Genomic DNA, 16,169 nt, shown 5'->3' on the forward strand with positions numbered 1-16,169 from the left:
ATATGATGCTGTACCATCGGGTTTACACATGGCGGCGTCCTGTGAGCCATGTTGAATGATGTCCTACTGGCTTTATTCTGGATAATGTGAAATTGTAGAATGACATACTTGATCTAAACATGTGGAGTCAAGTTCGTAAACTCCAAAAGAACAGGACAGTGAAATATGGGATCCCGATGCTGGTGAGCGATTTAAAATTTGTTTGTATTGATGATGAGCAGTCATTCATTATCGTCAAGTGTTTATAGGTAATCACGCCTTGATAATAATTAAATTATATACAAAAAATATATACAAATATAGGATGGAGTGACAAAATATATATTTTCAGATAATTCAGTTCTAGGTTCCAGATTTTGACACGCATTGTTTGTTTTTTATTATTATTATTGTTGATATTAATGATATCACAATTTTTCGATGTGCAATATATTTAACAAGTTGCCTTTTTTATGTTAAACACTGTTGTCACCTTTGTGCTTTTGTAAAATCAATAATTTAGCCAGCTCATAATGAGACAGCCTAGTGCTCATATTTCTGCTCGTGTAATGTTTGTTTGAAGCTGCTGGTTGTGGGAGGGTCGTTTGGATTGAGAGAATTCACTCAGATTAGATATGATGCACAGAAGATCAAAAAGAAGGTATGTAAATCTTAATAGACTAAAATATATCATCATGTAATCTTTTCATGTACATGCCAAGTGTTAGAACTTGTCAGAACTTCAGCCAGAACCCATTTATGCTGTACAATAAAACATTATCATAGTTAATTTCTTTTTTAATTAATTTTTCTTTGTTTGTTTTAGCTGGACCCTGCACTTGAAGCACGGGTGAACAATAAAAAACAGTCAGCCATCCTTCACGAAGAGTATGAGGTGATGAGAGAATGAGTGATGAATAGATGAAGAATCTGTATGTGTGTGTGTGTGTGTGTGTGTGTGTGTACTAATATTTTATAGTGCTATGTTTTATAGAGCCATCTGCTGTTTTGCTGTGGATTGGAAGTTACATATACTCGCTAGTGAGGTTGTGGTAGCCTAATTGTTAAGCATCTGGCTTGTTAAATGCAGTCAGTGCAGTTTTGTTCCTGACACAGGGTGACTCAGGAACTATAATCGCAATTTTGTTATACAGTTTGTTGAGCAGGACACGTGTCACTAGGTTTCTCCAGGGAGACTGACCCTGTAATTAACGTGCTGGAAGTTATTTCGGATGGAAAGTGTCTAGTTACGTTAACCGTTTAGTCTTAACAGCACGGCAAAAACCGTCATTATACTGCAATGGTGATTCTCTTTGACTTTAAAAACTTTATTTTTAGCCATACTGCCATTATAAGAAGTTACAATGCCATTAAATCTGACCTTCTGCTTTAGTAGTAGAGCAGAAAGTAGTAGAGCAGAAAGTAGTAGACAAGTGTCCTCAAGTGGAACCGGGGAAAATTAGTCAAGAAACCACTTTACAGCTGTTCATTAGATGATAAATATTAAAGTGCCCCATTATGGATTTTTGAAAATTACCTTTCATGCAGAGGGTAACAAAGCTCTGTGTGAATGAAAACACACTGCAAAGTTTTACATCTTGAGGTGCACCTTGTATAAAGTTATTGTTTCTTAAATAAAAGAGTCGACTCTGTATCATTGAAACAAGTCATTTTTAAAACGAATCCCAAGCCGTTGCATGTGGACGTCAACATAAAACATTAGCACATCACGTGCTGTTCTTTTTGCAAATGTAAAAAATAGCTGTTTCCCCCATAATGCTGTACACAAAGCATCATGATGAAATGGAAATGAGACTGATTGGACCAATTGCCGCAGATAAGCACCACGCAAAGGAAAGGTTTGGAAAAATGAATCGTTAAATGAATAATTTGGGAGTCATTGAGCAAATAAGAAAAAAAAAACATATTGTAAGACAATGAAATTGTTTTATGACCTTGCATGTATGTCAATCTGTTGTTGGGGACTCCCAAAACCAAAATATGAACCATTCATTGCCCATGATAGGGCCACTTTAACTCATGCTTCATCCTAATTGTTTTATTTTAGATCTTACATTGACTCCAACATGAATCATAAAACAAATAAACGGCCTGCTCTAGCTGACTCATTTTTGGTAACTAAGTACACTACTGTTAGTTAGTTGATCAACAGCAAAGACATTTATAACATTACAAAATATTTATATTTCAAATAAATGCTGCTCTTTTGAACTTGTAGTCATCAAAGAATCAAAAAAAAAAAAGCAATCATGGTTTCCACACAAATGTTGAACAGCATAACTGTTTTCAAAGTTCATAATAATAAGAAATGTTTTTTGAGCATCAAAACAGCATATTAGAATGATATCTGAAGATAATGTGACACTGAAAACTGGAGTAATGATGCTGAAAATTCAGCTTTGCCATCAAAGGAATAAATTAATTTTAGAAATATATTCACAACTTAACCATTTTTACTGTATTTATAATCAAATAAATGCAGATTTTCTGACAATTTTTTTCAACAACATTATTGAACATGCCTTAGCATTCAGGCCATTTATTAAATTAGCAACAACTTGATTAGTCATTCAATGCATTTTCTGTAAATATCTATGCAGCTTTTTGAGAACTGGCATTTGCCATTACATTGCTGGATGTGTTTGATTGTGCATTTGATTGGTGGCTTTGAAAAAAATACTAATTGAATATAATGTAATCTCTTTTGTTTCTATAGAAATTGAAGGATTTGGATTTGGATGGATGGAAGAACATTCGTGGCCCACGTCCCTGGGAGGATTCAAAGGAGCAGCAGCAAGCTCAACTCAATAAAGGCACATAGAACTCGAAAACCTTAAACTCCCACCGCTGGTCCAAAAGATGTAAGACTCTCATAAAAACAGTGCAGTGTATGGTTGGCTTGTCACCATATAATAAATTAGCACATCTTATTTTATTATATCTAGATGATCTCTCTCTCCAGTGTCTTTGATGCTCCCACTTTTTTATAGAATCAGTAAGGTTACAAACCTTATTTTGTCTGTGTCACCATGTCAGTTTGCCTTCATACAGCACTCACACAATAACTTACTGTGATTATAAAATCAAAGGCTAAAATGTATTCAAGTATATAGTCTCTTGTGCAATGAAGAGTGTTTTCAGCGCCTCAATTCACACTAAATGCTGCTTCACAAACTCCATCTCTGTATGTTCGGTGAGCTTAATGTGGAGCTGAGTGGGTGCTAGGTTCACTTTTACACATTCACACAATTTCTAACATTTCTGTGGATAGAACTTTACATCATTTCACTCGTGGTATCTGCCAAAATAAAAGCTTGAAGATTTTAACATTTGACATTTAAGAATTTAAGACATAAATGTTAGTATTGTACCTTGTAAAAAATAAAAGAAAAGAAAAAAATATTATACCTTTAATGATCAAATATTCATTTAATTATTTTACAGGACAGTTGTAATTTAAAACCATAATGTAGTTATGTCTTCATTTTTGTAAAAAGACTTTAAAACAATAACTTGCAAGCCATGTGCACCATTAACCAGCATCAGAAAAGCGTGAACATGTAAATGGGCCACCTTGTGCATTGCTGCTCTGTCTTTAGTCCATTAAAGTCTGTTGTAAATGTGTATCCCCATGTATTTGAATGAATGAATCTATTTCCATGCCTCAGCCGTGGCCCATTTACCTAATTTCCTTTCGCATTAATTTGCGAGAAAACAGGTTTGGAAACGTGCTTATTTTAACAGTTCAGTTTGGTGCCACAGGTGGTATGGAAATAACTCTTTCAATTTTAACAGTATATATGCTAATAGTCATATCTATTGTAGCTTTAGAATTTGAGAGATATTTTACAGGATTCAATAACATGGGCTTCCCATGTTAGAATAATCAAAAATGTGAATAATTTTTCCAGTACTTTTTATATTTTGTGATGTATATTTTACAAAATTATGTTTTATAAAAAAAAAAAGCATTAAGTTGGATGTTTAACAACTTTATGTAGTTTACAACACATTTTTACTGATGTTTTCAGTAAGACTATAAAGTCATTTTTGACAATATCTTGGTGACAAATCATGATCAAATCAATATGTAGAATACATCTCAGAAAACCAAATGTTTAAGTCTGCAAGGCATATAAATGGATGTACAAGATCAATGAATGCCAGATTTTCGGTGGCATTGCACAACTAGCCTGAAAGGACCAGTGAGTGTCAACCCCTGTTTTCTCAGCTGACCCAAAAATCTCTCTCTCTGGCTCCAGGCCAGCCAGCCATTCTTATCTTTGAGCCGTGTTTTAGATTTATATTATAATTTATTGTGCAATCCTACCTTTAGACCCAACATTTTTTGGTTGACTGTGTCTGTGCTCATTTTGTGATTTTCATTGTTTCCTCGTTATCTATTGTACAGTGCAACCTGCACATCATCATCATCATCATCATCAATAAATGCATCGGTGAGATGCTACACAGCAAGTGCTAATATCTGGGTAGAATATCGCCTCCTGCTGCTTTGATCAATGCTACACCTAAGGTGATTTTTAAAAGGTTGCATCTTTGGTATACATGGCATCCAACTGTGAAGCAGCACGGTCTTGATTCAGTCCTGGAGTGCACGTGTATTTCCGACAGGATCCGGGCACGGGCTGCTGCTCTCAGGCTAATGTTAACGCCAGCACTGACTCATCTGTGTAATGTGAAGCTTTGTTCTCAGGCACATTTTAACAAGCCCCTGCTGACTTTCCCTCTTTCCCCCCGTCACTCTCCTGCTGGAAATTCCAGAACTGTCATATCATGTGCTCCGTCACTTTAATTGCTCAAGAGGGAATGATCCTCATGGGCCGAAGGGAACATGTCAACAAATCTGACTTCAGGAGTCCAGATATCTTCAGGGGGCATTAAAGCCACTCATGTGTCCTGTTCAAGAAAAAATAGTGTTGACAGGGAAAGGCTGTAGCATGTTTCAATAAACTTTTGAGATGTTTTAGCTGATCAGGTGAGGAGCACAAAAAACAGACTAATTATGACAAGTGTTGCTGTAGTAAAGAAATACTTTAATAACAGTGAATACTCTAAGGGATAGTAATGTGATACTTGTTGAAAATGTTTAATTTAGTATTAATTTATCACTAACTTGTCATTACCCTATCATTAATTAGTCTATTCATTTATGTGATATTAATTAAAAAAATTCTAAAATGAGACCTCTGTTCTGTATTTAGCACAGTAACTAATTATTTGCTGTAATTTGGTCTGCAAATAAGGTACACACTCAGAAAAAAAGGTACAAAAGTGGTCACTGGGCCGGCACCTTTTCAAAAGGCACAACTTTGTAATTTAAAAGTCCATATTGTTACCATGAAGATACATATTAGTACCTAAAAGGTACAAAAGTGTACATTTTGAAAAGGTACCACCCCAGTGACAGCTTTTTTTCTGAGAGTGTGCTTATTCAACATGTGGTTAGCTTTCATTCTCACTTAATTGTATATTTCTTTATTTTTTTGACTTATATACATTTATATAGTATATATATATATAGAGAGAGAGAGAGCCTTGCTGATTTTAGGAAACATCTTTAATCATTAATTAATTCAAATTTCACTGCTGCAGAGGAACAAAATGGGCCTGCAAATGTTTAAATGTATGATGTTGCCTTGTGGCCTTATGTGTATGTGTGTGTGCGCTTCTAAGATTAGTTTTGCAGAGTAAATCATGAACAGTGTTTTAGAAATCTAGCTTTAGCATTGTCAAGCTTCACACACATGTACAGTGTAAATTCCTGCTCCACAGATTCCTCTCTTTCCTAAGTTCTGAGGGAATATTCTGTAACCTTATTTCATGTCATTTTGCTATTATAATGATATTCACTAGTTTTTTACATTTTCTGATTCAAATATGAGTGTTTTTGCTTGAAAAACTCACCACAACAACACTAGGATGTTTCTATGTGGTTGCTAAGATGTTCGGAGTGGTTTTAATGTTTTGTGTTTGCTAGTGTGAGTTGGATAGTAAACACCACTAAGGGGGTGTTCACAAAGAACACGTTTTTCCATTCCACTGTGCATTCAGTTAACATTCCCTAAAGCCTATGTATGTTTGGGGTAAGTAAGATTTTAATCAGTAAGAAATTGATATTTTTATTCACCAAGAATGCATTAAATTGATTAAAAGTGACAGGAAAGAATTTTATATTCTTACAAAAGATTTGTATTGTGATGCTGTTCTTTGGAACTTTCTGTTTATCAAAGAATTCAGAAAAACTGCATCACAGTTTCCACAAAAATATTAAGCAGCAAAACTGATTACAACGCTGAAAATTATAATAAATGTTTCTTGGGCAGTAAATCAGCATATAAAAATTATTTCTGAAGGATAGTGTGAGAGTAATGGCTGCTTAAAGTTCAGCTTTGCCATCAGAGGAAAAAATTACATTTTTAAATAATTAAAAATAAATAAATAAATAAATGCAGCCTTGGTTGGCATAAGAAACTTCCGAAAGTATATATATAGAGGGTGAGTAAATTATGGTGAATGGACTGCATTTATATAGCGCTTTCAACAGACCCATGGCCATTCAAAGCGCTTTACAAGTTGCCTCACATTCACCCATTCACTCACGCATTCATACACCAACAGCGGTGGTGTCAGCCACACTCAAAAAAATGTACTTTCACCTTTGCCAATTTTACTTAATCCGTTTATGTTATGATTACTTAAAAAAAATTATTTAACAATGTGAACTTGATTTCATCTAGTTCGTTCAACAAAAAAGTGTGTACTGTCAGCTTTACTTAAAAATAATTTGTTCAGCCAACATAACATTATTGCGTAAAAATAACAGATTAATGAAACCAACACAGAGTTGCATCTCATTGGCTGAGGATTTCTGCAGTGTATTATGGGTAATTGTTATTCTGTCACCCTCTTGGAGAAGTGTAGCACCATTAGATAGGTAGATGAGTAATTCAATTTATAGCAATTAAGTTGTTCTAATAAGTTTTAGAACAAAACAAACTAAGAAACAAACAGTTTGAAATGTTGCTTTGTGTTTCAAATATGTTTGTGATATGATTGATAAGCTGTAATTATATAAAGGTCTTGAATGAAGAATAATATTAATCAACTGCTCATGATCCTAATGCAAGGGGGTAGCATTTCTAAAATGGCATTATTCAAATTTTATGTCATTGTTATTCAACATTTTCAGGTACAATTAACTCATTTGTTGTTTGTTGACTCTATTAAGGTTTGTTAAGTCTACTTAAACTTATTTTGTAATATGAACTTAATTATTAAAAACATTGTCCAAAATATTGCAAATTAGTTGGGCTGACACTAATAAATTAAGCTTTGCCCAACCATAGTAAATAAGTTGAATCAACCTTAATAAATTAAGTTTACCCAACGTAAGTACATTAAATTGGAGTAACAGAATTGCATAATGCTGAAATAAAGCAAATTAATCATGTGGAAATCCTTTCCATGATTTTTTTTATGTTCGTTCAAAGAGTAATTTTTTTGAGTGCATGCAAGGCGCCATCTAGCTCGTCGGGAGCAGCTGGGGTTAGGTGTCTTGCTCAAGGAGCCGGGGATTGAATCACCAACCTTCCAGTTTGTAGACAACCCATATGAACCACGGAGCCAATTATGGGGTAGTTTTCATTTTTGGATGAACTATCCCTTTAAGGTTAAGATGCATCTTAGATGTGCTATATCAACGTAATTCTATTATTGCACGTTGAACTGCTATTGATCATCTTCATGTTTGCATACTAATTGTGATTAAAGATTAGATTACAAAATTACAAGGTTACAAGATTCTTATAAAATAGCACTTAATACAAACACATTTTAAATATTTTAAAAGTTAAAAGAGACATATTACAGTGGAAGCTACTAGAGTCTACTGTCTGTAAAGTTTTAAGTATGAATATTTTTTTTCTTACAAAAACATAGATTTGATTTCAGGAGACCTTTATTAAACTCCTGGAGCTGTGTGGGACACTTTTTAATGATGGATAGATACACTTTATTGGACTTAAAAAAAATAACACCCATTCACTGCCATTATAAACCTTGGAAAAGCCAGGACATGTTTGAATATAAATCAGATTATGTTTGTCTGAAAGAAGAAAAAGTTATATGCACATAGGATGGCTTGAGATGGATATCGACGTAATCCTATTATTGCATGTTGAACTGCCAGACATCCCAACCTGCGAAAAGTCACCCCCCCCCCCCCCACAAAAAAAGGAAGGAAATACATCTCAAATGTAGTCACCTTATCAGTGAGACTTTGCCTATCTTAATGGGAGAACTTCCCTGCACTTAGCCTCCCTAACATGTTGTGGTCCCTAAAAGATATAGCATAAAATATTATTTCTATAAGCTATAGGCCTCTATAATTATTCGTTAATTATGTTTAAATATGTAAATAACTTTTACTATTTATATAATCTGCTTATACAATTTATGTAAACTGCTTTTATTTATTTTCCATTGCAACTTTAAACAGGTCTAAAGAGTTTGTTGTTTTCATGTAGCCTTGGCAACTAGCCTGAATAATATGCAGATGAAATGAAACTTGTCCACTCACCTCAACATGCCTTTTGCAATCATTTAACCTGCCATGGGCAATGCTTGAGCAAGACTCATTATGTTTTACATCTATAAGACAGGGGTACACTTTCGTGTAGTCTGCCGTAAAATGTGTCTTATACTTTTTTTGTGTGTTTGTCACTTTCCCTCTGCCATGGTGCTCCTGTTTCTAGATAGACTTTATTTTTATTTTTTTTCTTTCTTATCACAATAAACAATGAAAAACATCTGACAAAAAAGAAGAAAAAAAATATTACATCCTAAAAATGTACAATATAAATCTTATTGTATCATAAACTAAGAGTCACACCTCCAGCAAATCATCTGAGAAGACATTTTCTATACTGTTCACATGACAAGGGAGAACAAATTAGATTGAAAAAAAAAAACAATAAGAATAAGCTAAAACAAAATAAATAAAATAAAAAAAACAAATAAAAGGGACTCATCATATCTGAAGTGTTATTAAATGTTTATACAGTTTTTTTTAGCCTGGGCATTCTCAACCTTTATAAGACAGTTTTGGAACAGCAAAAGTTCATTGTTTCTAGATAGACATAACTGATTAATTTTGTACGGGAGAAGAGATAAAAGCCCGCCCACACTGACAATTGATTGGTTGATTTGCAGAAACAGGCCAATCAGGATGCTCTCTGTCTGACATGCGCTTCGCACACACGCACATTAGCACAAACACGCAAGGTATCTCGCTCCCTCTCCCTCTCTGCCGTGCGTGCGCTACACGGTTTGAAACACTGCATTCGCGCTTTTGCTCGCTCGGTCTAGATTCCGGGAGATTTGCGGGTCTCAGGGAGCCGCTTTCAATATGCGGGAGACTCCCGGAACTTCCGGGAGACTTGGGATTTCTGAACTGCTATTGATCGGCTTCTACATGTTTGCATACTCCTTGTGATATTTTACAATATTTATAAAAACATAAATGTTTCTCAAAATTATTTCTGACATTAATACCAACTTTGACGAAAGTCTGTATATATTTCACAGATGATTCAGAAGTTAGGTGTGATATTTAATAATTAGGGTTTGGGGTTTAAAATAAACCCTAGCCCGAATGTTTGACGAATATGTGGGAAGTCGTGGCCTTATGGTTTAGAGAGTCAGACTCGCAATCGAAGGGTTGTGAGTTCGAGTCTCATGCCGACAGGAATTGTAGGTGGGGGAATATCAATATAGTGCTCTCTTTCAATCACTTCCATAAACATACCTATATGTGGCGTTTGAACTTTCTTACATATGGTATGTAGGACTATTGTATGTCAAACATAGTGTGTGTGTATTTAATTCAAGTTTATTTTTATAGAACTTTTTACGATACAAATCACTGCAAAGCAACTTTACAGAAAATTATGTTTCTACAATATTTAGTATAAGTGGTGTCTGTCAGTTTATGTGCATATGACAGGAATTTTCTGAAAAATTAATACAAGAGATAATCAACCAGACAATGAACACTATTAACAGCAATTATAATGTGATTGCATAGTAAGTAGCAATATTTGTTAGTTCTGTATGTTGTTTCAGGGTTGGCATCATCTCTTCTCAGGTGTTCTGGATCCAGACTGAAGCTTGTGTAAATCCTAGTTACCCGTGGCAAAACAGAGAAACAAATAGAGACATAATTAGCATAGCTGCTGTTCCAACAAAGTAAAATTAATTTGTTTAACCCAAGCTTAAAGAATAATAATGTGCATTTGATCAGATACAACTGCAGTCACAAATTATGAAATGCATTATTCGAATGCTTGTGTTTTTAATCTAGATTTAAACAGAGAGAGTACATCTGAACCACAAACATTATCAGGAAGGCTATTCTAGAGTTTGTAAGTAATAATAATTTGTATCTTGACCTGGTAAGGACTCTAGCCACTGCATTTTGGGCTACCTGTAGCTTGTTTACTGAAGTTGCAGGACAACCACCTGCAACCCATTCTCACTCCAAAGGCGTCAAAAACCGAAGCATGGTCAAGCGCCCCTAGCGTCACTTTTATGACGCCAAATGTGCCTCTCGGCGTCGACTATCGAAGCACTACGACCTTCATTGCTTTCAGTGGGAAACTTTTGGCGTCAGAATTCGACACGAGGACATGAGATGTTTATCGCTATGAAATCACGTTCAAGAAGTCTCATTCAGCACACATCGCGCGATACTTGCTATCATTTCCACAGTTTGGGTGAGTAGTCGTATATACGCTCTTTTAATGCCTTTTATAAAATGTATTCTGTCTTCTTTATTAATCAGATTAGTGCCATATGTTTAATCGCTGTATTATATCGGTCATCCGCGGCTGTCTTTGAGTTTCATTGCGTTTAAATAAATGAACACAGCTGCTAATTAGTGTGATTAAACTCTATCTGTCACGTGACGTGCCATAGACCTTCGATCCGTTTTATATTATTATTAATTTCAGGATCAATGATGTAAGTTTTATTTGTAGTAAAATCATGGTAATCACGACACAATAGTAATAAATGAAATGTGAAGTTAAAACACAGTAAATGGGACATTAGTAACTGTAACTGTAGTTTTACTATGATATATTAATAATCAATACAACAATACAATAATCACCAAACCAGCTATGTTTGTATCACTGTAATGTTAGTGTTTTTATGTGCTTTTATATGACAGAAATCACAGTAATCATGTGTTCTGTACCATGCTTTTAATACCTTTTAATGTGAACCCAAAAAAAAAAAAAAAATCAAATTAAAAATAAATAATAAAACATGTATTTTTCCATCTTGCAGTTCATTCATATCAGTTTATATATATATATATATATATATATATATATATATATTTATTATATCTAAATATTTTGCTCACAGATCATTATTAACATTCTGTATATAATTCAATTTTATTTTCTCTCCCCTTTTTTATTATTTTTATTTTTAGCTGAAAAGACGTAAAGGCAGTCAGCCCAGTGGTGTTTCTGGAGAGGGATTCCTTCAGAAATGGAGAAGACAGAAAGCTGCGGAGGCAGATATTTGCAGCAGTAAGTCTGTGATAGTTTGTCTCTTTTATCAAAAATTCCTGCTGTTATAATTTGTACAGCATTTGTTGTTTCTTAAACTGTTGCACTGTCCAAATACCCACACTTGCCATCTTTTCACTTGACCACTTGATTACTTATTTGACGTCTTTCCTGTATTTTGCCTAGTGTTCGAGTGAGCATGATGACCACGAGTGTGTGTCGAACTTTTCATGACCTGATGACTGTGTTTCCCAATCCTGATCCTGGAGAACCCCAGCACTGCACGGTTTTGGCGTCTCTCTTATCTGCCTTGGAGTCTTCACTGATGAGCTGATGAGTTGAATCAGGTGTGTTTGATCAGGGAGACATCTCAAATGTGCAGTGTTGGGGTTCTCCAGGACCAGGATTGGGAGCCACTGCCTTATGGGACACTTATGTGTTTAAAGAGATTTTTAATATCTAATTATCAATATTTCACATACTGTACATTGGACAGCTTTCCATGACCTTTTGTGAGACCTCGGCAAAAAGTCTGACGATTTATTCCAAAACATGATGCATGATGGGATACACTAAGCTTTGTATAGCGCTCCGGAGCAGTATTGGAGAGGTTTAGTGTGTGTTAAGGACGCTGTGCTTTGGCATTATTAAGACCGGGGACAGTCTCGTTCACACACTGTCACGTACACACACTCTCAAGTGGCCAAGACTGCAAGTGTGGGTATCTGGACAGGGTCAAAGTCTTAAAAATGATCCCTAAACACAGTCGCACATCACAGTCTTAATAATCCAGTTTAACACTTGTATGATATTATACAAGCCCCAGGACGGTCTCATCTGACACTATCAAAAGAATTCATATGACTATAGCTTGTTATTAATTACTTGCTTTCAATAATGGATGCATTTAACATTTAATTATACAGCATCTTTACAGAGGTGTAATGTACAAGTTGCACGTAATTAATAATATTTCCTTCCTTCTGTCTTACAGGATTTTTTCCAGATAATGCTGTTCTTCTTTTTCAGGTCTAAAATATCGAGCTCAACAGCTATTTGAAGAGCCAACCCTCACAAACCTTCCTAAAAACTAAAAGAGCTATTACTGAGTCTCAGCGAATCTTGCCATGATCAGCTCTTCCCAGGTACATTTGTTTAGAATATTTTTTTAATCAACATTTACTCATCAAATGCTCTGGTCTGAATCTTACTTTAAATTAACTTAATTATGTTTAATGAGCAACATTAATTGCACACAGAGTAAGTAGAGATTTTCTTGTTTGACAAGAGAAAGAAAACCAAGGAAATGATTTGCTCAGGATGAGGAATGAAGATGGCCATCTTGAGCTCAAACAAACAGAAGTCCTCTGGTATGTGTGTGTTGAAGCAATGATGTGTTATACAACATTTTATGATGATCTCTCACAGAATTGGTCATGTCAGCCTTGATTTCGTTTTATACTATTACAATTACAGCATGTTAGCAAAGTGTGACTGGACATTTTTAATATTATGTTTTTAAAAACACACCACCTGTTTTAAAAGTAGACAAGTATCACGAAATTGGTTTAGTTGATATAAACACCAATTGACATTATTTCATTGTTTTGTAAATGTTATGTTATAAATTGTGAATTGATAGTTGATTGGTTCGAAGCCAGGCCTTGCACTGCACAGACTAAAACACATTTGTGAGAGAAGTCAGGAACTTTGGAGAAAGATTCTAGAGGAAAAAAAAACACATTTACTGCAACAATAGATGAATTCTAGAGTCTCTGAGAACTACACATGCTAATGCAGTCTAATGAGCAAGATCTTTGCCTCTGTAACTTTTTCTTAATTCTTGCAGAATGACATTATTATTGCAGTATTTTTATTGGTACAGATGATCTCTTCAGCCAAACGAGGGGTTTTGACCAAGTGATGCTCTTGAAAGGAGAGAAAGAAGAGGATGTGGTAAATTGTCTTCAGAGAAAAAGCTTCTCAAAAGGTCTTAAAACAGCTTGAAGAATGGTAAGTGTACAGTACTACAAGGGTCATAGTTGCTCACACTGCTAAAATCACACAGAACATAAGCTGCGCTCTCTGTCCATTAAACAACTTGATCTGGATTGTGTGTTTCACTTCAGGTCTGGGATGTTAGGACTGAGAGATCCTCTGGCTGAGAACAAGCTACACCACATCAGTGCTGGATATCAACCACAAACTGTTTCCAGACACGAGAGAAGAAGATCACGATGGGGAGATGAAACCAGTTTAGATGTGATGATGGGAATCATTATTTTCTGGAACAGTATCACATGTCTTATATGTATCACATGATCTGTATCACAGTTGACTGGATGGGACTGTGTGACTTTTAAGGACATTTCATCACTCATCTGTGTGAACTGATTTATATATGAGGTTAATGTATCTTTGATGATAATTATTTTCATTGAATCTTATTTGTCTTGATGCTACTTTATCAACTTTATAGTCTATGCTTCAATAAAATGAAAATGGTGAATATTGTGTTCTGAAGATTCTTGGTAAATACATCATTTTACTAGGTAGGCTCATATGTGTTTATTTTAGACTTGGAAAAACGACATATTAATTATTGGGATTATTTTTTTATTTAAGACATAAACATTTTTGATCGGATTAATAACATCTGGGACATCAGTACACCAGAAAGTATTTTTTTATATTTTAGTAACAAATATGCACATTTTTTTGTGAAATACAGGGAGTTACAAGATTAATTATTCTGCATTACAAGATGGTGCCATGGGCTTTATTGTTACAAGCACTTGACGGATAACTGAGAATGTAGCAGGAATGATCAACGTGGATCTTGTACTGCATTAAAACCAAGAGCACGCACATTACTGATGTCCAGCACATGAGGAGCAAGATACGGGGGTGAGGAGGACATTTTTACACTGATTTCGGCTAATTAGTTATATATAATGCTAATATATATATATATATATATATATATATATAAATTAATATTCTTAGCACTGCATGAATTTGTCCTTGTGTAATAGTGAAGTATCACAATGTGTATACATTGTCCTTGATTACTGCTTTACAGTGGGGAATAGATAAAGGCAAGTTGTTGCAGGTTCATCCATTATATTTCTTGCCATTTACTTCAAAAATCAAAGAAATAATCTATTATTTTCATTATTAAAACATTTCTTTATAATTTTTCCATGTTTCATCAGATGGCCTCACAATGTCCTGTCTAAAGGTATAATAGCCATGATGAATAGAATAGAAAACTGAGGACTGTGAAAACTGTCAGATATAAATGTGACTCAGCTCAGTTTGTTGTTCATGATGTGGAGAATACATATATGTAGGTTCCCTCTCGAGGCGGTAACTCAACATTACGTCAGCTAAGACGTATATGGGAACTCTTCCCTTCTCCACTTTCACTGAAATCTTATTGGCTAACGCCAGCTGGGGACAGCTGGCCAATTGACGCGAAGCATGCAAATACTGGCGGGTAAGCGTGCAGTATAAAATGCATGGGCGCGAAAATTACGTCAGAATCTCTTTCTTCACGCTAGAAGTCTTATCTAAGTCATCGTGGAAGTTGCAATAGAGGACTACTCACCCTGTTTTTCCTCTCCGCATCCGATGGCTGCTAATGCTAGATTCGGACCTTCAACAGTTCTGTGTGACCTGCCTGGGATTCTCACACGGACAACACTTGCGCCCACTGTACCGAGCTGCCAGTGCGCGCCCTCAGAGCCAGAGTGGCTCGGAAGACGGCGGGAATGAGGCCCACTGCCGCCAGCGAGCCGCTGGTGGGCCCTCCCCCGCCCGAAGACGAGTTTGACGTCGGCGTGGTGGACTATAGCTTCAAAACGCGAACTTCGTCCTCTTCGGAGCTGGCGAGGAAAACGACTCCATGTCGCTTCGACGTCGAAAAAGGTTTGGGCCTCTCAGTGGGACCGCCCCGACCAAGAGGGCCCTGAGACCTCCAGGAGAAGCTCGTCAGGGTCTTCGGAAAGGTCGTCTCGGAGCTGAGTCTCGCTTGCAACGCATGACGAGCCTGTGATGGGTAACTAGACTCGTGGCTCCTCCAGTCGAGCTGCTACCAGATGGCATTTAGGCATGCAAGAGCTCGTGGTGAAATCGTGGGCTGCACCCCAATCGGCGCGCACCCACTCTGCTACGAAGGCCATATCACGCACGTGATAGAGCTTCTGCTCTTTACCAGGGCAATACTCAAGGTGTTTCAGGCAAACGGCGGCACAGTAGCGCTGACGTCATCAGGATCGCGGCAACTGATCTCGCGCTGATTGCTATTAAGCGCTCTGCTCAGCTGTTTCACGGAGCTCATGGTCATCTTTACAGGCACCTATGGCTTCCCTAGCTGTCCTGAAAGACGCGGACCGTAGGCCGCTCCTAAACGTTCCAGTTGCTCCCTCCGGCCTCTTTGGTGACGTCATGGAGCTATTCTCAGAGACGCAGAAAGCGCGCCAAAGTATGAGCCATGTGATACCCCGTCGCTCACCCCAGTCTTCTTCTGCGAGATTCTTATGCACCGGGCCAGGCTCTGAAACCAGC

General features: G+C 36.3%; 1 protein-coding gene and 1 long non-coding RNA gene across 7 annotated transcripts; both read left to right on the forward strand.

The window, feature by feature from the left end:
• Positions 1-2: 2 nt before the first annotated feature.
• On the forward strand, positions 3-3,624 carry LOC128026029 (cytochrome c oxidase assembly protein COX16 homolog, mitochondrial). The gene is made up of 4 exons (XM_052612735.1): positions 3-182; positions 563-640; positions 806-874; positions 2,717-3,624. The coding sequence occupies exons 1-4, from the start codon at positions 120-122 to the stop codon at positions 2,819-2,821; spliced, it is 315 nt and encodes a 104-aa protein (XP_052468695.1). The 5' UTR covers positions 3-119; the 3' UTR covers positions 2,822-3,624.
• Positions 3,625-9,053: 5,429 nt separating this feature from the next.
• LOC128026030 (uncharacterized) lies at positions 9,054-14,109 on the forward strand. Of its 6 annotated transcripts, none has more exons than XR_008186318.1 (7): positions 9,054-10,793; positions 11,522-11,621; positions 11,787-11,947; positions 12,630-12,745; positions 12,860-12,970; positions 13,486-13,613; positions 13,730-14,109. It is a non-coding gene; the product is annotated as an uncharacterized LOC128026030 (long non-coding RNA). The 6 variants fall into 6 exon arrangements; XR_008186320.1 differs by having other exon boundaries at positions 9,056-10,793; positions 12,889-12,970; XR_008186319.1 differs by lacking the exon at positions 11,787-11,947 and having other exon boundaries at positions 9,059-10,793; positions 12,595-12,745.
• The last annotated feature ends 2,060 nt before the right edge of the window (positions 14,110-16,169 follow it).

The sequence above is a fragment of the Carassius gibelio genome, chromosome A13, assembly GCF_023724105.1.
Source record: "Carassius gibelio isolate Cgi1373 ecotype wild population from Czech Republic chromosome A13, carGib1.2-hapl.c, whole genome shotgun sequence".
NCBI classification, from domain to species: Eukaryota; Metazoa; Chordata; class Actinopteri; order Cypriniformes; family Cyprinidae; genus Carassius; species Carassius gibelio.